Genomic DNA, 24,520 nt, shown 5'->3' with positions numbered 1-24,520 from the left:
ATATATATATATATATATATATATATATATATATCTATCTATAATATAATTTTGGCCACTATGAAAAATTAAAAATAAAAAAAGCTGTTCCACCTTCTATTCTTCCCATATCTGCTGATACAGATTTTTCTCGCTTCATAGATTCCTTTAAGTTTGAAAAATTATACCTGAAGTACAAACTTGTGTAAAACAGGTATAATAACACTCGCAAATATGTGTGTACACATATACAAATAAAGCAAGCGTTAACATGACACCTGTCATGTAATGATGGTAACGAGTCATGCAATTCCTGGGTTTCTTATTGGTAGTCCTGGAGTGGCTGGTTGACAGAACACTAAAGTCATTAATTCATCAAATCCAATTCCCCACTTATATAAATGAGTGAAACTGACATGTACCTCCCTACCCCTTCTCCCCCCTAAATAATTAATCACCACCAGTGCCGATAGTCTAATGCAGAGGGGCAAAAAGTTAGGGTTCCCCCTGCATAAGTGACCACCAGTACCAAGCTAATGCCAGACTGGACTGGTCACACTATAACAGGGGGAGCCTCAGTGTTTGGTCCCTTTGTGATAATGTGTACCAGTCCAGAATTACCTACAGGAATCTTGTCTGCAAAAAACACTCTTCCCAACCCCACCGGGATATTTTCGGTGACCAGGGTAATGGGTAAAACATATTTAAACATTTAGTTTGAACGACACATCAAGAACTGGCAGCCAATAGCTCATTGAGCATGTTGGTGCTTGTAGAACTACATGTGCCAGCATGCCTGGGCCTGCCAGAGCATACTGGTACTTGCAGAACTAAAATGCCTCGGTAGCCAGGGCCTGCTGTAACATGTAGTTCCACAAAAGTAATAGAACAGAAAACATACACCGACTTTCAAAGCAGTTTTATTAAAAAAAAACAAAAACAACCCAGAGCCCTTTTATTAAACAGCTAAATTCGAAGAGAATCTTCCTGAAGAGTAGTCCATAGAAAATCTTCATCCATGATGCAAAATTAAAAAAAAACCACAAAAGATATACACTGTTCTTTACGGGTGCATAATTGAATGAATAATACCTAAAAGTAGTGTTATGTTTCATGTATTACACATCTTTGCCCTGAGACAGCCATATGCCAGCATTTATAATAGTGTTGTACAACATTACAGTATTTATCCCTTTACCCAAGTACACTGTTATGGTCTGTGATGCATTTTTGATATTTCCTGAATAGCACTGGTACACACCCAAACATTATTTGACTCAAGATTAAATGTTGCCCTTCTCTTTTTTTTCTAATTTTGCGCCAAATGGGTGCATTTGCTGTGCAATAATGCAGACCTTTGTAATGCATGCTATCCAATCGCATTATTGAAGACAGGAAGTACTGTTTAACAGCAAACAGGTTCAGAAACTTCAAACAAAAAGAGCTGTACCTCCTGGTCAAGTGTTAAGATTGGATAATTGAGTCTGGAGATGAAAATCTGGGCAATGAACTTAAAACAATAGTCTGCAGATTTGTGTGGATAATGATATTCAAACACCTCCATATTGAGTGCTGCAGATGAAATGGAGGGATAGAAAGGGCTGAAGACACATGCCATTCTCAAGCTTAGATGTAAAATTGCAAGAGGCATCCAAGCCATACTCCAATATAAACTGTGTTGATGATAATGGATCCCCATTTATGCAATAAAGTTTTGTCAGCAAACATGTGTAATTGTTTTTGAAAACAAACATTAAAAAACAAGTCAACATATAATTGTATTATACATATTTATTTTCATATGTTTGCACAATACAAATGTAGGATAAAATATATATTATGTTATGCAGAATAGCAGTAAATGTGGCTAAAGAGGAGAAAAGGGAAACTGCCAGGAGAAGGTCCAGTCATCTGATAAATTATTGCTCAACATATACTGTAAATTGTGCTTTTAACCTTTCCAGTTACAGAAGCAGAAGTGCAGATTGATTAACCCCCCATTGCTACATTTGCTCCCAAGTGTAAAAGACAAAACTTTACTGAACAACTTCAAAACAATTGACCATGTGCTAGATACTGTAATGTAGTGTACATGCGTATAACAAAAACTGAGCTAGCAAAATCAGTGTTATCCATAAAACCTTCAGTGCATATGTGAATGTGACCGTGTAAAAAGGTAGGTATTTTGGTGATATGGGTCCTAATAGTCTGGCATATGAGTTGAGACCATTTAATACCATTATTTATGATTAATACCATCAACCAACCCCTTGCAAAGTTAGTTCTGATTTAACCTAAGAAATATAATTTTTATTTCTCTTAAATCCACAGGATTAATTTATATGTAATAAATTTAAGCTTATATTTTCACGAAAAACTGCACACAAGATTTATGATTCTAATTGTAAAACATATATTATAGTGATGGGAAATCTAGTTCATTTTGAAGATTATTTCATTCTGATCTAGTTCACACAAAAGACTAGTTCATTTGGCTCATTTGACTCAGTAGTTCATTTGGCTCATTTGACTCAGTAGTTCATTTGACTCAGTGGTTCATTTGGCTCATTTGACTCAGTAGTTCATTTGGCTCATTTAGTTCCATTTGGTTCATTTCACTCATTTGACTCAGTAGTTCATTTGGCTCATTTAGCTCAGTTCAGTTAGATCGCTAGCTCTGGAACACTGCTGAGAGAAGTTATTGGAGACATAGATCTAGTCTATTACACATACTGTAGGCATATCTACTACTCATTAGATGAGTTATAGTCCTGTCAAAATGATCAGATAAGTTTAATATGTCAGACCATTTTTAATATTTTAAAAGGCAATCACTTATACAAATTTTTTACAGCTGTAAAAAGACCCAAAACAGGCATCACATAACTGGGGACGGGGCCAAAATGGTGCAATTCATGAAGCCACGCCCCCTATGCCCATACCCCGCTTCAGGAACTCCCAGACTTAACCAACATAATGTTTGCAATTCTGACTATTATGCTGCCAATTATGACTATTCAGCTTCTGTCATTTATCTAGCAGAACTACAGTATATAGCATGCAGCACTCAGCAGAGCAGTGTGTCTTGAGCTGACAGGGAAGGGAATGTATCCTGTTACTTATGAGCTAAATTATGTAAATGATTCAAAGGAGTGAAAAGACTCATGAGTCAGAAGAGTGAAAAGAACTAGAACTATTAAACTCCTGAGCCAGGAGAATGACTCATGAATCATAGTTCAGTGATCAGCTCCACAGTCTCACACAATGTCTGAGCACAGCAGTGTCACATTTGGTAGTTTAGAGGTACTAACTCATGAGTATTATATGAGAGAACTGAATAGCAGTGCTGCTGTATTAGCACCTACAAACCCAGTAGCATATTTAGCAAAGATAAGTGTAGGGAGAGGGGATTTCAGGACCCAGTATCAACGCCAGAATTCAGACTAATAGCACAGTGATTTTATCACTAAAAAGGTGAGTAGCATGAACATACAGACACTCACACATAGGCTTTAGCTAGTCAGTGCAATTTCAGATATTTTTTTTTTTAATTTGATTTGTATTTCATGGACTCTGTTGTGCTTTCTACTTTACTTTTACAGTTAGAAACTAAAGAGCCATTGTGAATGAGGCAGTGAGTGAGGCTGCTGGAGCTGCTCTGCTATATCTCTAACTCATTCCACTTGTTTTAGTTCCTGGTGAACTAATCTTTGCCACAGCTGTGAACTAAATGAGTTAGTTCACTTTGAAGATTACTTCATTTTGAACTAATCATTCGTGAACTACCCATCACTAGAGACAGAGAAGAGATGTAGCTGGGAGAGTGGGGTGGAAGCTCTCAGGCTCCCCCGGTATTCCCTGGGAGTGTGAGCGCGGTGACTGCGCTAGTGCAAGTACTGTGTGCCTGAAAAGGGGGAGAGTCCCCAGAGCAGAGATCCCTGGAGAGAAGGGAGGAATTGCTGCAAGTGCCTGCATGTAGGAGCTGCATATGTGTTGGAGATAAGCTACACTGTGATTCTGGCTGAACTGTGAGTAGCTGTGGAACTGCTGTGACCAGGAGAACCCTGGTTATGTACTGTGATAAAACCAGCAGTGTGACTGCAGAAAAGAGGGGAGGAGTCCCTAATCCCAGTGTGGGGAAGAACTCCATGTCACTAAAAAGAACCCCAAGAGAGAGGGGGACATTTTGCATGGGAGAGACCCTGGAGTGAGGGTTGCTATAAGAGACATGGTAGCTGAAGTGTCAGAGCCAGGGGCTGAGAGTACACAGAGAGAAGTGTCAGAGCCCAAAGGAAAAATCATCCCTGCAGAGGATGGGTGAGCTGCAGTTGAGAGTTACACAGCATGTGTCAGAACTGCATTGAGAAGCTCCCTGCCTGTTAGCATCCATGTGAATGCCCCTGCAGAGAAGGGATGAACTGCAGTGAAGCATGGAGTACTGGAGTGTAAGACATGCGAACTATGTTATATTGCAACTAGATAACAATAAGATCTGTGCAAGAAGAGTAAGGAGATATATTTGTAACCATATTACTCATTAAGAACTGTGCTGGAGAGAGTAAGGAGCTGTATATATATTTATTGATGCAACCATTAAGATTATCGTGCTGGAGGAAGAGGAATGTAAATAAAGAGTTCAGTTTGTCATAGAGATGGTCTGGCACCTAAATTATTGTGACTTTTATTGCACTGCACCACAAAGTGACATCATGTGTCCCACTACTTACAAAGAAACACCTGCATGTGCAGATACCCCCTAATCATTTACACCCATGCTCATCAGCTAGCCAGGGCTTGAGAAGGAGGTGCACTGTGTAACATTTGCACCCTACCATACACACAAATATTTTCTGCATTCTTCTCTAGGCAGGTCAGATCTGAACAATTGATAAAAATCTGCATAAGTAAGGTTGTCACAGCTTATTCTCATTACAAGGTCCTCCAGCCCTGTGTTTAGGGTCCTGCTCCAATTTGGGAGCCTTTTAGCTATAGCTAAAAAATCATTTGCAGACTATGAAACATTGACAATCTGCAGTTATTCTGCCACTGTTATACTGTAGTTCTGAAAGAGTGCACTTGACAGACATGGATCGATTTGCCTGCTTCCTTTTGTTGACGTGTGGGTAATCTTGTGATACTTCACATTTTTGTACATAAACCTCCACACATTCTGCTCTTCTAACTGCCCTCCACAGTTCAACTTTAAGGCTCTGCAATTTCCTACGCAAGGCTTCTTTGGCGTTATTTGGGTCTAATTCCACTTGAAAACCCTCTGTGTTCTCTGTGTTACCCTACAGCTCTCTGTCAGGGTGCATATAACTGGAGAGAGCAGATAGAGATAGGAGCAGAAGCAAGGCTGACAAGAGTAGAAGTATCATTAGAAGTGGAACATGGGGAGGAGAAAATAGAGGTAATAATAGATTCTGTATCGGTATATGGTCTGTGTCTAGACCAGTGGTTCCCAAACTTTTGCAGTTCGCGGCATGTGTCCCCCTCCACTGCCCCCTCTCACGCTGTGTCCCCCTCCACTGCCCCCTCTCACGCTGTGTCCCCCTTCACTGCCCTCTCTCACGCTGTCCCCCTCCACTACCCCTCTCACGCTGTATCCCCCTCCACTGTACCTCTCACGCTGTGTCCCCCTCCACTGCCCTCTCTCACGCTGTGTCGCCCTCCACTGCCTTCTCTCACACTGTGTCCCCCTCCACTGCCCCTCTCACGCTGTGTCCCCCTCCACTGCCCCTCTCACGCTGTGTCCCCCTCCTCTGCCCCGCTGTGCCCCTCCTCTGCCCTGCTGTGACCCTCCTCTGCTCTCTGTCCCCCTCCTCTGCCCCGCTGTCACCATCCTCTGCTCTCTGTCCCCATCCTCTGCTCTCTGTCCCCATCCTCTGCTCTCTGTCCCCCTCCTCTGCCCCGCTGTCACCATCCTCTGCTCTCTGTCCCCCTCCTCTGCCCCGCTGTCACCATCCTCTGTTCTCTGTCCCATCCTCTGCTCTCTGTCCCCATCCTCTGCTCTCTGTCCCCCTCCTCTGCCCCGCTGTCACCATCCTCTGCTCTCTGTCCTCCTCTGCTCTCTGTCCTCCTCTGCTCTCTGTCCCCATCCTCTGCCCCGTTGTCACCATCCTCTGCTCTCTGTCACCATCCTCTGCTCTCTGTCCCCCTCCTCGGCCCGCTGTCACCATCCTCTGCTCTCTGTCCCCCTCCTCTGCTCTCTGTCCCCATCCTCTGCTCTCTGTCCCCCTCCTCTGCACTCTGTCCCCCTCCTCTGCTCTCTGTCTCCCTCCTCTGCCCCGCTGTCACCATCCTCTGCTCTCTGTCTCCCTCCTCTGCCCCGCTGTCACCATCCTCTGCTCTCTGTCACCATCCTCTGCTCTCTGTCCCCCTCCTCGGCCCCGCTGTCACCATCCTCTGCTCTCTGTCCCCCTCCTCTGCCCCGCTGTCACGATCCCTCTCACTCTGCCCCGTGCCAGGCGCCAGCCATAAAAAAAAAGAACACAGAAACTTACCAATCCGTCGGGCGCCGGGACCCAGCAGCCTCCTCTCTCCCGCAGCTGTCACTGAATATCGAAGGTCAGTAACAAGCTGCGGGAGAGAGGAGGCTGCTGGGTCCCGGCGCCCGACGGATTGGTAAGTTTGTGTTCTTTTTTTTTTTATGGCTGGCCCGCGGCACCCCAGTGACAGCGCCGCGGCACCCCTGGGAGCCGCGGCGCACAGTTTGGGAACCACCGGTCTAGACATCAGGTCTATAATATCCAATATATCTTCCCTGTCCTCAGCACCCCTTATTGCTGCCTTTCTATTAGGTTTAATAATTTGTAGACACATAGCCCAATTTATTAAGGCACGCAAAACAAACCTGAATTGCGTTTTTTCAAACATGCACAGAAATTGGGCATATACATGTCCGTATTCAGCTAGGAGTGGATCTGAAGATACGTCTGTTGTTGATTACGGGTCTAGGTGTGCTCTGCTCTACCAGACGATACACTGCAGGATACGTCCAATACATATGTGGAATATAAAGTCCCAAAAGAACGCACAGAAAAAAATAATAATATAGTCTTTAATGACATAATATTTTTAAAAAAACAAAGTTATTTCTTCCTTTTTTTTCCATAAAATATATTTATTAGAATGTTATAAATGTCTATTGTATATAAAGTGCATTTTTACATGTGCGCAGGATTGCAAACACATGTTCTAGCATGCATACACGACTGTCATCACTAGTAATCAGCACTTACACCTTGACTTGTAGCTGGTACAAATGATACGATATAAACACGTACCTTTGAGATGCCTGACGCTTGAATCCAGCTCTGCTTAGTGTTCCGCCCCTCAAATTGTAGTCTGTAGTAAATGTCATTTACGCTAGAAGATGAATTGGACATTGCTGCATTCATTGGTGTATGGTCGTGTTCTGGGCATACACAGAACCATTTTGTGCAAAATACAGCACGTATCGGCATTTACGTTCCTTAATGTATAAGGTCCACAATGCGGAAATAGAAGCAGGAGGTGCCGAGTGAATGGTGTTTTAAAAGTCCTGTGTTTCAAAACTTTTAATTTCTCTTTTATGTCCACAATTTGACCTTCATTAGAGATTTTTAATTGCTTTAACTGTTTTTCCCAGGTATCTGTGTGTCTTAATTGTCGTTCTGTTACCCACTAAGTACCTTCTTTCGACCATGTAAAAAAAACAGTTCTGCGGGTTTAGTTTTTCTCTCAGTTACCTTTCAAATAGTCTGACTTTTCTAAAGCAAATTAATCATCTTTAGGAAAATAGAAGGATTGTCATTGGTGTAGAAGTGCAACTCATCAGCAAATCTGCACGTTTTATTGCCATGTCTATCTCTAACCCTTCTCTGAGGAGTTGCGTTCAAAATATTGTGGTCGAAGTAGAATTACTTTGCCCCCCAACCAATTGCTCTATTTTACTATATATATATATATATATATATATATATATATATATACATATATATATATATATATATATATATATATATATATATATATACACACATATACATATATACATATATACATATACACACACACAACAATAATTATCAACAGTGTACAGCCATATACTACTAATGAAGTTGGACATACAGGAAAAGTGAGAAGGGTTAGTAATGAGAATTGTGTATCGAGCAGTTACACAGCTTTGTAGCTTGAAATTTATTCTATGGGAAAAAGCAAAGAGAAGAACCACTGGTAAATCACAAGTACTTGTAGCTGCACACCTGCTGTATTTTCACACTATGCAGCATACTTCAGCATAATTACATTACAATAACAGAATTTGTTGACAACCATGGCAAAGAAACCAAATACTGTAATGGACAACTCCAATGACAATTACCAAGCCAAGACCACCAACATAATTATCTTCCCTCTCGTTCTGATACCATGATAAGACACAACACGGGATCTACAACATCTGGACAAATAACCCAAATATGTAAGTTAAATGGTCTTGCCTTGTGCCATTTTGGTACTGTTGTCCAGATGTGTAGCAGCTTGCTAATTGTCCCTTAATGTGCTTTGCTCCAGTAATTTCCACTTATGTCACCAAGTTTATGCTGAATATGTTTATTGCAAAAAGAGTTCCAAAGAAACGATATATAGTGATTAAAATCCTGATTTTATTATAGAGTACAAAATACAAACCTGAATGTTAGAGCATCAAAAAAGCTCAGGCTCTATCTTATATAGATAAAATACAACATGATTAGTGACCAATCACATTTAATAAACAGGTAGTTCTGCCAATAATGTAAGTACAAATTACACAAAAAATATAACTGATATAATAATATATTCACTTCCCTCTTTTCTTAGAAGTAGACGGATAGCTAGCTAAAATTAGATTTTTAGTTTGTTTTTGATAACAGTCTCATATGTCATTGCTTCTACAAGAAGTTCCTTAACCTAAAAGCATTTTTTTCTTTCTTTTTTTCTTTTTTTTCCTAATAGAATTACACATAAGTCTACAATGCCATGTTGACTTTGATGGGCTTAAACACCTTTCATCAGACAGGAACTCAAGCCCTTGAGGTGGTCTCTTTCTCACAACCTTAAGTTTTCTGTTGCACACTTTACTTGATATATCTTGTCTCTTCATAAACATTTTAACTGAATTAGGAACCTTTATGCAATTTATTGCTGCCTCAGAACTTAAGTATTGATTTAAATGAGACATGCATGCTTGTGTTTTCACCACAGGAATAATGGAACAAGGCTTTAATTGTGAAACAAACTGAATTAGTTCATCAAATGAAGAATGGTCTGAATATGGAACCACATAGGTATCTTTGTGCCAGACCTTCACTTTACGACTGGTGGGAAGAATAGCTATGGTTGGATGCATATAATTCCACTTAACCATGTTAGCATAATTAACTTCAGACTGCTCCACCACACGGATTCTTCCTGCTCCATCCTGTGTATCAAAAACATCTTCAATTTCTGACATGGTGAGTAATTTCAGTCTCTGTGGATTTACAACAACCCAAGACTTAAAAGTCTTTGCCAAGTCAACCAGAAGTAATTCCTTTCCAATACTGTAGAGGCCTGCAAGTTAAAAGGGAAGTTTGAAAGCTTTCGGAAATATATTTGTGATTATATATACACAGTATAATATATATATATATATATATATATATATATATATATATATATATATATATATATAGATATACACATATAAAGATAGATAGACAGACACACACCAGTATACATAAGCACACATCCTTACAAGTTGTGTGATTCACTGTCATCAATGAGGAAATTGTCAGGTAATTCACAAACAGATGTACACATGAAACCTTATTGTCTTCACTTCAAAGAAAACATTTGTAATGCAATGTATATGTTGTTAAAAAAACTAGAAGGATATCTCCTCAAGACGTCAAAATTGGCAGGGGGACGTTCATGTCCTTTGATGTCCATTGTATGATTCTCCTGTCACTGATGGCAACAGAGTTTTGAAACTCTACTTTTTAAACACATTTTGGCATGTAATGTGGCTAGAGAATCAATTGGTTCATCTCTTTAAAGCGGAGTTTCAAAATTCTGCCATCGGTCGCAGGAGTATCAGCTGTGGGACAGCAAGAACGCTGTCTTCCAAATGACAGGGGTCTTAGGCATTGATTCCCTGCCATTTTAACATTTGAGGAAGAAGCGGGTTTCCTAGCAAAATATTGGGTGTGTCCTGTAAAGTGAAAGAAGAAAAAAAACAACTCAAATCTTCCTTAATTTGTTTATCCACTCACTTACCAATTACGATGTCATGGCATGGGTGGGTAGCAATTATTTCCTTTATTTGTTTTGTTGCTTCTTGGCGAGAGGGTATTTTGTGTTCAGGGTCGCAGTTTGTATTATCCAAGTAAAGAACATCAACCTTCTTGTTCCTTAGCGGTGGGTTGTCTAGCATACATGGGCTGTAGCGAAAATCACCTAAGATGAATAATACAAAATTGCTGAAGATGTGTGATCAGTAATTCATGACAGCATCAAATGTGTATGCTTGTTGATTAGGCAAATACATTTTTGTTGTACAAGTAAGAATTTTTTGGAAATGCATATTTACTTACTATGGCATAGCATTTAACCAGACTTATACCACAGGTTAAGTTTTAACTTGAAAGAGCTATAAACATTTAACCCGTGGTATAAGTCTGAGACTACTGATTCAATATACCTCTCATGCTGGGAGCAATGCTGCCTTATTTTCCAAAGGGGCTATAGTTAGTTTACCCTTGGCATGATTTTCAGATTATTGATTCAATACACCCTCCTCTCTTTTTATATGTAGCACACCTATTTTGCGCCCTCTTATACGTTTTGATAGAGCCTCTATTATCTTAAAAAAAATCTTGAAATTGTATGTAGTGTGACCTTTATTCTCTTATAATCATTACACTTTGTTTGATATATTTTTCTTAAAGTCAAAAAAACTAAATATTGAGGAGCATACAACCCATTGTTTCCAAGAATCTAAAATGTTCCCGAAAATTTTGCACATGAAATTGTAATGTTACGGTACCAGGACCTCTCTTAGCTAACAAGGTGGAGGTGGGCAGGTAAAAAGAGTGGAAAATTAGCTTCCTTATATAAAACAATCTATATTTAGCAGTGTAGTGCATGAAAGCAAAAGAGGCATTTAACAAGTTGGACGTTTGGCACCACAATCTTCCCACATTAGTCTTATAGGAGCTAGTGCCATTTTAAGGACCACATGGGCCTGGAGCTGAAAATGATGAAGGACCTTTTGCAAGCAGTGCCACATTGCTAATGAGTGTGTGACCCTTGCCTAAAAGTGTATATGATGTGCGTACCACTAACTGGTTCGTGCACCATGTAAGGGAAGTGAATATTAAGAAATATACTTCCCCCCAATATACAATCTGTTGCATTTTATGCAGTAATTCATGGTTAAGCCAGTACCATAATATTTTAAAATACAAAATAACGCTACTTGTTTATTTAAACCAAATTAACCAACCAGTATATTTTTTGGAGTGTGACGAAATTGGAGCATTCGGAGGAAACCAAAAAATAACCAAAAAAACCACTTGGAGAACATAAAATTCCACACAGTCAGTTCGGGTTGCAGGGTCAGATACCTCTAGAAAGGTGCTGAGACTCAGAAGCCAGGTAATGCTGAAACACTTGAGAACAGACAGCAGGTAACAGAGGAAGTAAGCTGAACAGGTTACACTGAGAATCAATGAGCTGTAGAGAGCAGAAGCACAGAAATCCACACTGGTGTATAACTCAGGAACCGAATAGATGATGAGCTGTGTCTGCAGCAGTGGAATGAACAGCAAAACCACAAGGTCAAGTACACAGGTAAGTATAACCAGCAACAGGAGTCAAAGGATGCTTCCTATCATGTAGAGTGACCTGATGATCTGGCCTAGACTGCTAGGCGAGGCTATCTATAAAGGAGTAGCGGCAGGTGTAAATCATGCTGAGAAAACAACATTAGCTCAACAGGAAGGGAAACAGTTCAAGCGCCACAGTGGCCCCTTTGGTGGCATGGTGGTACTGCATAGCTCCTGGTAAACAGGAGCTGCAGGAGGCAGATTGTGACAATCATGTGTTTACCCCTTCTACTGGTACTCCTATGAAACCTTATTTATCTTTTGTGTGATTCAAGGTTCATTGCTGCAAACTTTATTTCTTGTTACACATTTTTTTAGGGGAACTGCAGACCCATCACAGCCTGTCAAGCGCCATAAGGTATTGTTTTTATTTGTTCTTAGTTAAAGCTGTAATGGGGGCATTGATCGAAGAATTACCTTTAATAAACTGCCTTTAATAGTTAGAGAAACCCAGAAAGCATTGGATGACCTTCAGCGTATTGGCCCACCGACTGAGAACCCTGATGCAAATGAAGAATACCAGTGACTGCATTGGAGACTTTTCCGGGCTCATCGATAATCTTCTTAAAGGTGGACAGAAATTAAGAGCAATTATGAAGCAACTGATCATTCCTCTCCCACAAAGGGGATGCCCAGGCGAGAGCTTGCCCTGAAAGAAGGGAGATAATGTAGGCGACTTTGGCTTTCTCTGAACGGAAATTCCCAGGAAGAAGGTCGAATTGTATCGCACATTGATTTAAAAATCCCCTGCTGAGCTTAGGATCCCCATCAAACTTAGGAGGATTGGGTTTGCAGAATTGAGAACTGGGTGCTGGAGTTGGAATAGAGGCAGATACTGAAGGTGATGCTGAGGAACCAGATGCCAGCAGGAAATTCTGAAGGGTATCAATGCGAGCAGACATACCTTGGAGAAACTTCAGCTGCTGTTCCTGGTTGGATTTCTGTTTTTACACTCTTCCAACCAAATGTTCAAGTAAATCCTTATGTGAGGGGTTCTCAGCAGGGTCCATTCTTGGTCAGAGCAAACTGTCACGGAAAATTTGGAAATCCGGTACTAACCCTGGTTGACGCTGGCTGGCCCAGTGGTGCGGAGTCTAATAAGTTCCCCGGTATTCACCAAGAGCCGCTGCAGGGCAGGATGGACTTTGCTACAGAGAACTCGTAGGTCACGGTCCTCTGGGTTGCCCCAGGGCATAGTACTGCGAAGATAAGGTAACCGGACAAGCACTGATGTACACAGTGGTACGGTGAGATAGAAGAATGGTCACACAAGCCTAAATGTTACACATGCAGGTAAGGCAGGGCACAAGCAGAAGGCAGAAGCAGAGTCATAATGGAAGCCAAGATCGGTACACAGGAATCAATCAGGAGAGTTGTCAGCAGGCAGAGGTTCGGTACACAGGGATCAATCAGGAGACTAGTCAGCAGGCAGAGGTTCGGTACACAGGAATCAATCAGGAAAACACCCAGAAGGGGGGAGTCCGGAGCAAACACAGGGATTAGGTCAAGGAGTGGGGGTGTCACTCACCGGACTGTGAGTGCCTCTTGTCCCGTTGTTAGGAACCGTGGCCGCCCGCCATCCTGATGGTCTGCGCATGCCCAGCCTCTATGAACTCTTCAGACCTGTTGCTTTTAGTTAATTGGCTGATCAGGCAACACTCCCTATTTAAAGCACCTGTGGTCAATACCTCGTTGCCTGATCTTGGAGTCTCATTCCCTGTGAGTCTCTGAAGGTGTTCCTGTGTTTCCTCATGTCTTCAGCTCCAGCTGATTCCAAGCTACTGCATTGCCGGTTTCCAGACCGCTTCAACTCTCCTGTGTTTCATCGTGTCTTCAGTTCCAGCTGATTCCTCGCTACGGCATTACTGGTTTCCAGACTGCTTCAACTCTCCTGTGTTTCATCGTGTCTTCAGTTCCAGCTGATTCCTCGCTACGGCATTACCGGTTTCCAGACTACGCCAAGGATCTCGCACTGTAGCTCAGTACGTCATCCAATTTCGGATACTAGCCTCTGAACTTCAGTGGAACACTGAGGCTTTGATTGCCGCCTTCTGGCAGGGGCTTTCTGATAAAATTAAAGATGCACTGACCTCACAAGAATTACCCTCTTCCTTGGAGGATTTGATTTCTCTTTGCCATCGTGTGGACATGAGATTTCGTGAGAGAGATTCAGAAAAAACAACTTCCCATAAGGCACCTCTTCGCTCAGGACCTCAAGTTCGTCAAGCTCCATCTCCGGTAATACCTATGGAGATAGGTCGCTCCAAATTAACTTCAGAGGAAAGAGACCGAAGAGTAAAAAATAGACTCTGTATCTATTGTGCTGATTCTACTCACATGCTCAACTCATGTACTAAAAAGTCGGGAAATGCCAGACCCTAACTAATTCTGGAGAGGTGAAGTTAGGGTCTTTGGAGTCCTCTCCAAGTTCCACGAAATTAAAAGTTTGTGCTTTTGATGTTACCATTTCCTTAGCTACCAAATCCTTTGTGTCCCAAGCATTTATTGATTCTTGAGCTGCAGGAAACTTTATTTCTAAATCCCTTGTGAATCAATGGTTCCTACCAGTGGTTTCTTTAAAGGTACCTATTACCGTTACTGCAATCGATGGATCACGTATTATTAATGGTCTCATTACTCAGAGTACGTCTCCAGTAACTCTTCAAATTGGAGCCTTACACCAAGAAAAAATTTATTTTCTAATTCTTCCTGTTACTATCAGTCCTATTGTTCTAGGCCTTCCATGGCTTCAACTGCATTCTCCTCAGATTGACTGGAACACTCCTCAAGTTACGTCTTGTGGCCCTGAATGTCATCATCATTGCCTTACTCAAGTTGTTCCACTCAAGATACAGCAATCCTCTATTTCACCGTGTTCACCGGGTCTTCCTCCTCAGTATGCTTCCTTTGCCGATGTATTTGATAAGCTTCAGTCTGAACGTCTTCTTCCTCACCGTTCTTGGGACTGTCCGATTGATCTTCAACCTGGCAAGACTCCTCCTAGGGGTCGTGTGTATCCACTTTCTTTACCGGAGACTCAAGCTACATCGGAGTATATCAAAGAGAATCTCCAGCGAGGATTTATTCGACCTTCTTCCTCTCCCGCTGGAGCAGGATTCTTCTTTGTGAAAAAGAAGGATGGGTCATTACGTCCTTGTATAGATTATCGTGGACTCAACGCCATTACCATCAAAAATTGGTATCCCATTCCATTAATTACTGAGCTTTTTGATCGCATCAAAGGAGCCCGGATCTTTACCAAGTTGGATCTCCGTGGTGCTTATAATTTAATTCGAATCAGGTCCGGTGACGAATGGAAGACAGCTTTCAACACCAGAGATGGGCACTATGAATATTTAGTTATGCCCTTCGGGTTGTGTAACGCCCCCGCTGTTTTCCAGGGTTTCGTTAATGAGATCTTCCGGGACTTGTTATATGTTTGTGTCGTCGTCTATCTGGACGACATATTAATCTTTTCCCAGGACCTGCCTTCTCATAATCAACACGTGGCAGAAGTCCTTTCCAGACTCCGAAAAAATTTGTTATTCTGCAAGTTAGAAAAATGTTCATTTGAGTTGCCCCAGATTCCATTTCTGGGATATATTGTCCCCGGAGTCGGTCTTCAGATGGATCCAGACAAGGTGAATGCTGTATTACATTGGCCTCAGCCAACTACTCTTCGTGCAATTCAGCGTTTTTTAGGTTTTGCTAATTATTACAGACGCTTCGTCCAAGATTTTTCCTCGATTGTATCTCCTATTGTGGCCCTAACCAGTAAAGGGGCTAATACGAAACAATGGTCCTCGGAGGCCCTTCAAGCTTTCCAGTTTCTCAAAGAGTCCTTCTCCTCCGCTCCTGTTCTTCGACAGCCTGATGTGACGCTTCCCTTCTTCCTAGAGGTAGACGCCTCTAATGTTGGCATAGGAGCCATTCTATCCCAAAGATCGGAGCAACAAAAATTCCATCCTTGTGCCTTTTATTCTCGGGGTCTTCTACCTGCAGAGAAAAATTATACCATTGGGGACAAGGAGTTGCTGGCTATAAAAGCAGCATTAGAGGAGTGGAGATATTAACTGGAGGGAGCTTGCCATCCTGTGACAATTTTTACAGATCATAAAAATTTATCATATTTACAGTCTGCTCAATGTTTGAATCCTCGTCAAGCAAGATGGTCTCTTTTCTTTTCTCGTTTTGAACTTATTATAACCTTCAAACCAGCTGCTAAAAATAAAAAAGCAGACGCCCTATCTCGGGCATTTGTGACGTCCTCAGACGTTGAAGATGGTCCTAACCACTCAATATTAGATCCCAAATGTGTTTCTCTGGCTGCTTCATCCACTAAGGTGCTACCGTTTGGGAGAACTCTCGTGCCTCCATCCCTTAGGAAAAGAATCCTGTCGTGGTTTCATTCTTCACGTTTTTCTGGACATGCTGGTGAACGCAAGACTTTCGAAATTCTTTCTCGTAGTTACTGGTGGCCTTCCATGAGGAAAGATGTCAAAGATTTTGTGGCTGCCTGCGAATTGTGTTCCCAGTTCAAGACCTCCCGCAGAACACCGGCGGGTCTACTTCAACCACTACCCATTCCTTTCAAGCCTTGGACCCATATTAGTATGGACTTTGTTACTGATCTTCCTCCTAGTAAAAAGTGTAATACAATTTGGGTAGTGGTAGATAGATTTTCGAAGATGGCACATTTTTTTCCTTTGACCGGTTTACCTTCTTCATCTACCCTGGCTGATCATTTCATTAAAGAGATTTTCCATATTCATGGATGTCCTTCAGAGATCGTTTCAGATAGAGGGGTGCTGTTCGTTTCCAGATTCTGGCGAGCCCTTTGTAAGACCTTGGGTATTCGATTATCACTCTCATCCTCCTACCATCCTCAATCAAACGGACAGACCGAGAGGGTCAATCAAGATCTTGAGACTTTCATAAGGATGTTCTCTTCAGCCAACCAAGATAACTGGGTCGATTTGCTTCCATGGGCTGAATTCGCCCATAACAACATGTATCATGAGTCATCTTCTAAAACTCAGTTTTTTGTGGTTTACGGTCACCATCCGTCTTTTCCGGAATTTCCTGCCCTCCTGCCCACCCAAGTTCCTGCTGTAGAGACTGTTTGTCAGACCTTCAAAAATATTTGGTCTCAGGTCAAAACCTGTTTAAAGAAGACATCTGCCAGATATAAGTCCTTTGCAGATAAAAAGAGGCGGGCTATTCCACCACTTAAAATTGGAGATCGTGTATGGTTATCAACCAAAAATATTCGTTTGAAGGTCCCATCTATGAAGTTCGCTCCTCGTTTTATTGGTCCATATAGGATCATTCAAGTGTTAAACCCAGTTTGTTTCAAACTTTTACTTCCCAAGAACCTTCGTATTTCCAATGCCTTCCATGTGTCATTGCTCAAACCTCTCATTATCAACCGTTTCTCTGCTCCTCCTTCAGCACCTCGGCCAGTTCAAGCTCTTCAAGAGGAGGACTTTGAAATCACACATATATTGGATGCAAAAATTTCGCGAGGTGTTCTTCGTTTCCTCGTTCATTGGAAGGGCTTTGGCCCTGAAGAGCGTTCATGGATTAGGGCTGAGGATCTCAACGCCCCAGCTCTTCTAAAAAAGTTCTATTCCAAATTTCCGGGCAAACCCGGTTCCATGTGTTCTGTGCCCACCTTTAAAAGGCTGGGTACTGTCACTCACCGGAATGTGAGTGCCTCTTCTCCCGTTGTCAGGAACCGTGGCCGCCCGCCATCCTGATGGTCTGCGCATGCCCAGCCTCTATGAACTCTTCAGACCTGTTGCTTTTAGTTAATTGGCTGATCAGGCAACACTCCCTATTTAAAGCACCTGTGGTCAATACCTCATTGCCTGATCTTGGAGTCTCATTCCCTGTGAGTCTCTGAAGGTGTTCCTGTGTTTCCTCGTGTCTTCAGCTCCAGCTGATTCCTCGCTACTGCATTGCCGGTTTCCAGACCGCTTCAACTCTCTTGTGTTTCATCGTGTCTTCAACTCCAGCTGATTCCTCGCTACTGCATTGCCGGTTTCCAGACCGCTTCAACTCTCCTGTGTTTCATCGTGTCTTCAGTTCCAGCTGATTCCTCGCTACGGCATTACCGGTTTCCAGACTGCTTCAACTCTCCTGTGTTTCATCGTGTCTTCAGTTCCAGCTGATTCCTCGCTACGGCATTACCGGTTTCCAGACCGCTTCAACTCTCCTGTGTTTCATCGTGTCTTCAGTTACAGCTGATTCCTCGCTACGGCATTACCGGTTTCCAGACCGCTTCAACTCTCCTGTGTTTCATCGTGTCTTCAGTTCCAGCTGATTCCTCGCTACGGCATTACCGGTTTCCAGACCTCTTCAACTCTCCTGTGTTTCATTGTGTCTTCAGTCCCAGCTGATTCCTCGCTACTGCACTACCGGTTTCCAGACCGCTTCAACTCTCCTGTGTTCATCGTGTCTTCAGTCCTAGCTGATTCCTGACTACTGCATTGCCGGTTGCCTGACCGCTTCAACTCTGCTGTGTTTCATCGTGTCTACTATTCCTGCTGACTTCCGCAAGAATCATCATTGCTCCTTTCGTGTTATGTTCTCTGTCTGTGTGCTTCACAGACACGGATTACCGCTACCACTCTCCTGTGGTCTCTACTCGTGTCGGCGTTCAGCCGCTCAGCTATCCCTGTGTTTCTCTCGTGACAGCCTGCTCAACTGAACCGCGGTATGATTATCTTTTATTGACTTTACCAGTTTATTGCATATCCGCTTGGACTGTGTTCTGCTCATCTACGGAGTCCTCTATCTCACGAAGTTATAGATGCTATTGACTTTGTCTCATATGTCCTGGATCTCTGTAGTGACTTTGTATCTCCAAGCAGCGCTAGTCATTTGCTATTGTATTATATATACCATTGGAATCAAGTTCCTTGTGCTCTCCGTGTTACCTTTGATGCTCCATTCATCTACCCTAGTGCCTATCCTCACCTATATATGCAGTGGTACAACTTGCTGAACGCAGACCACTGACTCCCTGTTTCCTATTGGCACCAGTTACAAGTTTCCTCACTATAAGCAGTGGTACAACTTGCTATACGCAGACCACTGACTTCCCCGTTACCTACTTGCACCTGAAACCTGTCCCATCATTACAAGCAGTGGTAAAACTTGCTGTACGCAGACCACTGACTTCACTACCTCCTATCTATCCCTGGACATTCCTCTCACTATAGCAGTGGTACAACTTGCTGTACGAAGACCACTGACTTTCCTCACGTCTTCACGTCCATCAAGATCCTCGTTTTCATATTGTTTAACTCATAACCTGTTGCTGCTAGTCATAGACTTTCCTCTAGCATCCTCTCACCATCTGCTGATTCTCCTGTTCCGCTAGTCACCCTGCTACCAGAAGACCACTGTGTGCATACACTACTCTGGTAAGACTACATCTGGTGATATCCTGGGCAAAGACTCCTAGTGCCCGTGACAGAGGGGCTGGCAACAAAGTTGCTCTGACACTGAACGAGTGTCAGAGCACTGTTTAAATACAAGAGCAGATTTGAAAAACCTGCCCTGGCCAGCCATCACCTGAGCTGATATCCGGAAGTGCCGGGCAGCCGCTCAAGCGAGACAGGAGACAGCGCTGGAGCTGGGATAGGTAAGTCGTAATATGTAGACAGTATTTATTAGGATGACAATTCAAATATAGACAGTATTATGCATAACTCTATCCCTATCCCTAACCCTGTCCCTATTCCTACCCTTAAACCTGTCCCTATCACTGTCCCTCTACTCCTATAATAATACTGTTGACATTTGAATTGTCTACCTAATGATACTGTCCACTATGTGAATTGGTGACCTAATAATACTGTTGACACCTGAATTGTCGACTGTTACACAAGTTGATAGACCAAAGCCAAAATGTAAAATAGTGCAAGATGGAATTGTCCTTGAAATTGAAAGCAATTGATCAGCAAACTATTGTAGCTGACTATTCTTTACAGAACTTTACAATGACAAGATTCTATAGCTTTGCTATGTCCCTGGTTCACCCTTAACGCTATTTAATGAGTAGAGCACAGCGGCTAACCTCCTCCCTACATGATGTCTGTTCCAAAATGGCACTTGAGAGAACAAGGGAAGATTATATACACAAAAGATGGCGATCCAAAATTAGTTTTACAAATGAAGTGACGTTTTGCCTTGTTTTGAAATCCGATTTTGGTGGGAAAGATCGAGTCTCAAGACACTGTGTCCCTCAGATTCCCAAAGTCAGATATTAAGTTTTTTGAACCGCACATCTCTAATATATATATATATATATATATATATATATATATACACACACACACATATATACACACACAGGCATATATATATATACATGTGTATATATATATATATAATTTTAACGCTACAACAATCATCATTGTCAACAGAAGTCGATGCTGATGACTATTGTATCTTTGTGTCGGGTGCATATAAACCCGTGATTTTAAATTGGATGTATCTTAACATACAGTATGTGCAGCTGAAGATTTAAAGATACAAATGGGCAGATGCATTGTTGCATGTTCAAGGCTTATTTTTGCATTCAAGTCTAAATGAGGACGAAACCTTAGTTTTAAAATGTCATATTTCAAACGCTGCAACAATACATTTATATTTGCTGATGTGACCATTTCAAATTTGAAAAAAGTTGCAGAAAAGTGGTTGGAACAAATTGGTAAAACATGTATACAATCTTGAAAATCTGGCTATAAAAAGTAATCACATCATATTTACCTGTGTGTAGGACAGTACCAAAGTATCCTTCAAACAAGAACATAACAGAACCAGGGCAATGGTTGGCATCTATCAGAGTGACTGACATTGTCTCGATTCCACAGTCATCCAACTGTAGCTGGTGGCATACTCCAACCTCCAAAGGATTGATCAATTTACTCTTAACCTAAGAGAGAAACGTCATTATTGATGCTGTTCTAGGAATAAATTGATGCTACTTTGAAACATGGAAAAGGCAATTATTTTAGATAAGAATTTGCTATTCTTGAAAATTGGCAGAAAATCTGAAATACAATTTTAAATCATCTTTTTGGCTATTGGTACACCCTTGGCCAAAGATGAGCTACACATTTACAAAGTTTGGTGCAATGTGACTTTTACGACAAAATTTTTAATACAAAACTATAATCTATAAAACGTATCACATTAAACTGTGGACCTTTGTCATGCACTCCCAGTGTCCGTGATTTGGATGTTACTGCAAGGGATTACCAAAATTTCAGAACTTATTGCTAGATTTCCTAAACTGCGGGTTACAAAAAGTGGAGATGTTGCATACAGCAACCAATCAAATTCTAGTTATCATTTATTTAATACATTCTACAAAATGACGGCTAGAATCCGATTGGTTGCTATAGGCAACATCTCCACTTTTTCAAACCCGCAGTTTTAATAAATATACCCTTGAAATGTAGCTGGTTGGAATTCGCCAATAAAACATAAAAAGGTTGCAAAACATATAAAATCTTTGTCTCCAGATATAGCCTTTCTCCAGGAAAGCCACTGGAATCTTGCACAGAGTTTGTCACTAAGGGCGTCATGGATAAGGGATTGTTATACAGCTTCTTTTATCTCGAAGAAGAGGGGAGTAGCAATAGTGTTTCATAAATGGTTAACTTACACTATTGAAAGTATGGTTCAGGATTCAGAGGGTAGATACTTATTATTACAGGTTATTATAGAGGGTGAAAAATTCACTCTGTTAAATATTTATGCTCTATCTGCTCCTAACCATTATTTGTTCTCTCATATCTCTCAATTAATTGACAGATAATAATATTTCTAAATTGATAATCGGGGGAGATTTTAATACAATGGATAACCCAAAATCGATAAATAAATCAGATCGTCCATCTGCCCTCTCTGGTTCCCTTTGGAATAATATACATTTACTGAAAACCCATCATGTGCTATCGGACCCTTGGAGACTACATAACCCATTGGAAAAATCTTTTACTTTTCATTCTCAGTTCATAATACCATGTCAAGGATTGGTTATATTTTAGTCATATATTTTATATCAGATTTTTTGACGTGTAATCAAACCACATCTTCATGGTATTGTAGTTTCAGATCATGCTCCAATTTCAATTCAAGTTAATTCTAGGGCTCCTTATGTCTCACATAGAATATGTAGGTTCCCCTCTTATCTTAGTTAATCAGAACAATTTATGGAATATTTAAATAATGAATGGACGGAATTTGTAGATGACAATTTAGAATATTGGGAAGATTCAATTCTTTTTTGTGAAATCTCGAAAGTAGTTATGAGAGGATATATTATTGCATATCTGGCTAATAAAAAAAGCAACCAAAATGAAATATAATTCTTTATATATGTCTATGAAACAGGCATTTGATATTTACACCTTACACCCTACTACAGTTAACTTAGAAATATATGAGTCAGTTTTTTATTATCTAATGCTCAATCCAGTGTTGATTTTATCAGAAATAAATATTACAGATGGGGGAATAAAGCAGGTAAATTATTGGCTAATATGACCAAGCCACCAAAGGGTCGAAATCGAGTTCTTGTTATTAAAGACTCAAACATGGGGTATCGTGTTTCTGATACATCAAAAATAATCTCAGTTTCAATCATATTATGAAGAGCTTTATAAAGCTTGTCCAGCTGATCCAAAAATACCACAAAAATTAATTGATGAGGCTAAGCTCCCTAAACTTAATAGTATCCAGCGGGAAAAACTGAATTCAGATATTAGGAGGTTGAAGTGGTAATCAAGAATTTAGCATCTAATAAATCCCCGGGACCAGATGTCTGTAATGGAGACTATTACAAATTGCTTTGACATAGACTGGTTCCCGTTTTAAACACTTTATATAAAAAATATTTAAGGATCCTTTACCTTACTCAAGATTTAATGAGGCTCATACTATTTTTATTTCTAAGCCTGGCAAGAGACCAGATTTAGTTTCCTCGTATAGGCCCATTACTTTGTTAAACCTAGATTTTAAAATCTTGACAAAAGTCTTAGCAAACAGATTACAATCTATAATGTCGGATTTGCTTACTCCACATCAAATGGATTTTACCCAAAATAGACACTCAGTAAAAGGGGTTAGGATTGCAATAGCAGCCATAATAGCGGGGTCCGCAAGGCAAAGAAAAATTCAGATATCATCTTAAACCTTGATGCCAAAAAGGCCTTTGATACGGTCTCTTGGCAACATCTTCTTCTAGTAATGGAAACAAGGGCTTTTGGACATGAATTTTTCCAAATTATTAGATTTCTTTATACCAACCAAAAAACGTTTCTATTAATGGGCAATTTAGTTCTCCTACAATGATAACACGGTGTACTAGACAAGGTTGCCTGCTTTCGCCACTTTTGTTTAATCTGGCACTTGACCCTCTCTTCCGCATTATAGAAACCCATCCCAAAATTTCTGGGATAAGGGTGGGAATTCAGGAAATTAGATTGGTTGCATTCGCTGACGATTTATTGTTATTTCTATCCAACCCTCATTTAACCGTTCCTGCATTATTGAAATAATTAATGAGTATGGAAAGGTCTCAGGTTTTCAGAATAATCAGTCCAAGTCAGTTGCGATGTCACAGGGATTAGAGAATAGGCCAATATGGAGCAAGGACTATTCTTTGACCTGGGCTAATAGAGCAATTAAATATATAGGCAATCAATTGCCTAAGTATATTCATGATCTGTATAGTCTTAACATGGGTAGGGTGGTTAAATCTGTAGTGGATGTAACGGCTAGTTGGAAACATTTCATGCTCTCTTATTTGGGCCGAGCTAATTTAATTAAAATTTCCAAAGATCTTGTACCCCTTACAAATGTTGCCTATATTAATCTCACCATATGAGGAAAAGAGGCTGAATAGAAAATTTAGAAATTGAATATGGAAATCCAAGCGGTCAAGAATAAGTTTATTCAAGCTTCAGCAAAGCATGACAGAGGGCGATATAAATTTTCCCAATTTAAAATTATATAGTTACGCAGGAATCTTAAGGTTTATCAGAGATTGGCTGCATGCTGATAATTTCTTTGCAAATAATGATTTGGAACAATCATTCCTGTCTGGAGCAGGTTTGCCTGTTTTTCTATATTATAATAAACAAAAGATCCCAAGGGACATCTCGGCTAATCCATTATCGATGACAGTCTGGAAGGCCTGGCATTTTAAAAGAAGCAAGTTCCATATGAATAGCAATTATACATTGTATTTACCTTTTTTCAAAACCCGGATTTTCAATCTGGTCATGCTTCGCATCCTTTTAATCAATGGTATATGAGGGGTATTAAGTGTGTGAAATCATTGGTTAATGTTTCCATACAGGATTCTCTGACTATAACTCAAATTATGGACAGGTTTCAGATTCCGCATTTACAGGTTTTTGCGATATTTCAGGCCAGACACTATGTAAATACTGTATTAAAGATCCTGCATTCTGTGGATTGGAGCAACTAATTAGATCAGTTGCTGGATAGACCATTTAGTGGTAGGAAAGCTATTTCATTAAATTATAAATTATTGAGAAGTTCATTTGATATGGTTAAAACATCATCGGGTTTATCCCATTGGGCAAATGTTTTTCCTCATATTT

At 40.8% G+C, this 24,520-nt stretch overlaps 1 protein-coding gene across 2 annotated transcripts in view; it reads right to left on the bottom strand.

Annotated features, from left to right (window-relative positions):
* Nucleotides 1-8,607: 8,607 nt before the first annotated feature.
* LOC142140403 (5' exonuclease Apollo-like) overlaps nt 8,608-24,520 on the bottom strand; it is a 37,593-nt gene continuing 21,680 nt past the window's right edge. For both annotated transcript variants that reach the window (XM_075198166.1, XM_075198165.1), the window contains exons 3-5: nt 20,652-20,817; nt 10,261-10,440; nt 8,608-9,555 (exon numbers count right to left, since the gene is read on the bottom strand). In XM_075198166.1, the coding sequence (XP_075054267.1) occupies nt 8,909-9,555; nt 10,261-10,440; nt 20,652-20,817 (993 nt within the window). In that variant the 3' untranslated portion in view covers nt 8,608-8,908. The remainder of the gene's footprint in view (nt 9,556-10,260; nt 10,441-20,651; nt 20,818-24,520) is intronic.

The sequence above is a fragment of the Mixophyes fleayi genome, chromosome 2, assembly GCF_038048845.1.
Source record: "Mixophyes fleayi isolate aMixFle1 chromosome 2, aMixFle1.hap1, whole genome shotgun sequence".
Lineage (NCBI taxonomy): Eukaryota > Metazoa > Chordata > Amphibia > Anura > Limnodynastidae > Mixophyes > Mixophyes fleayi.
This window is presented reverse-complemented; position numbering and strand designations above follow the sequence as displayed.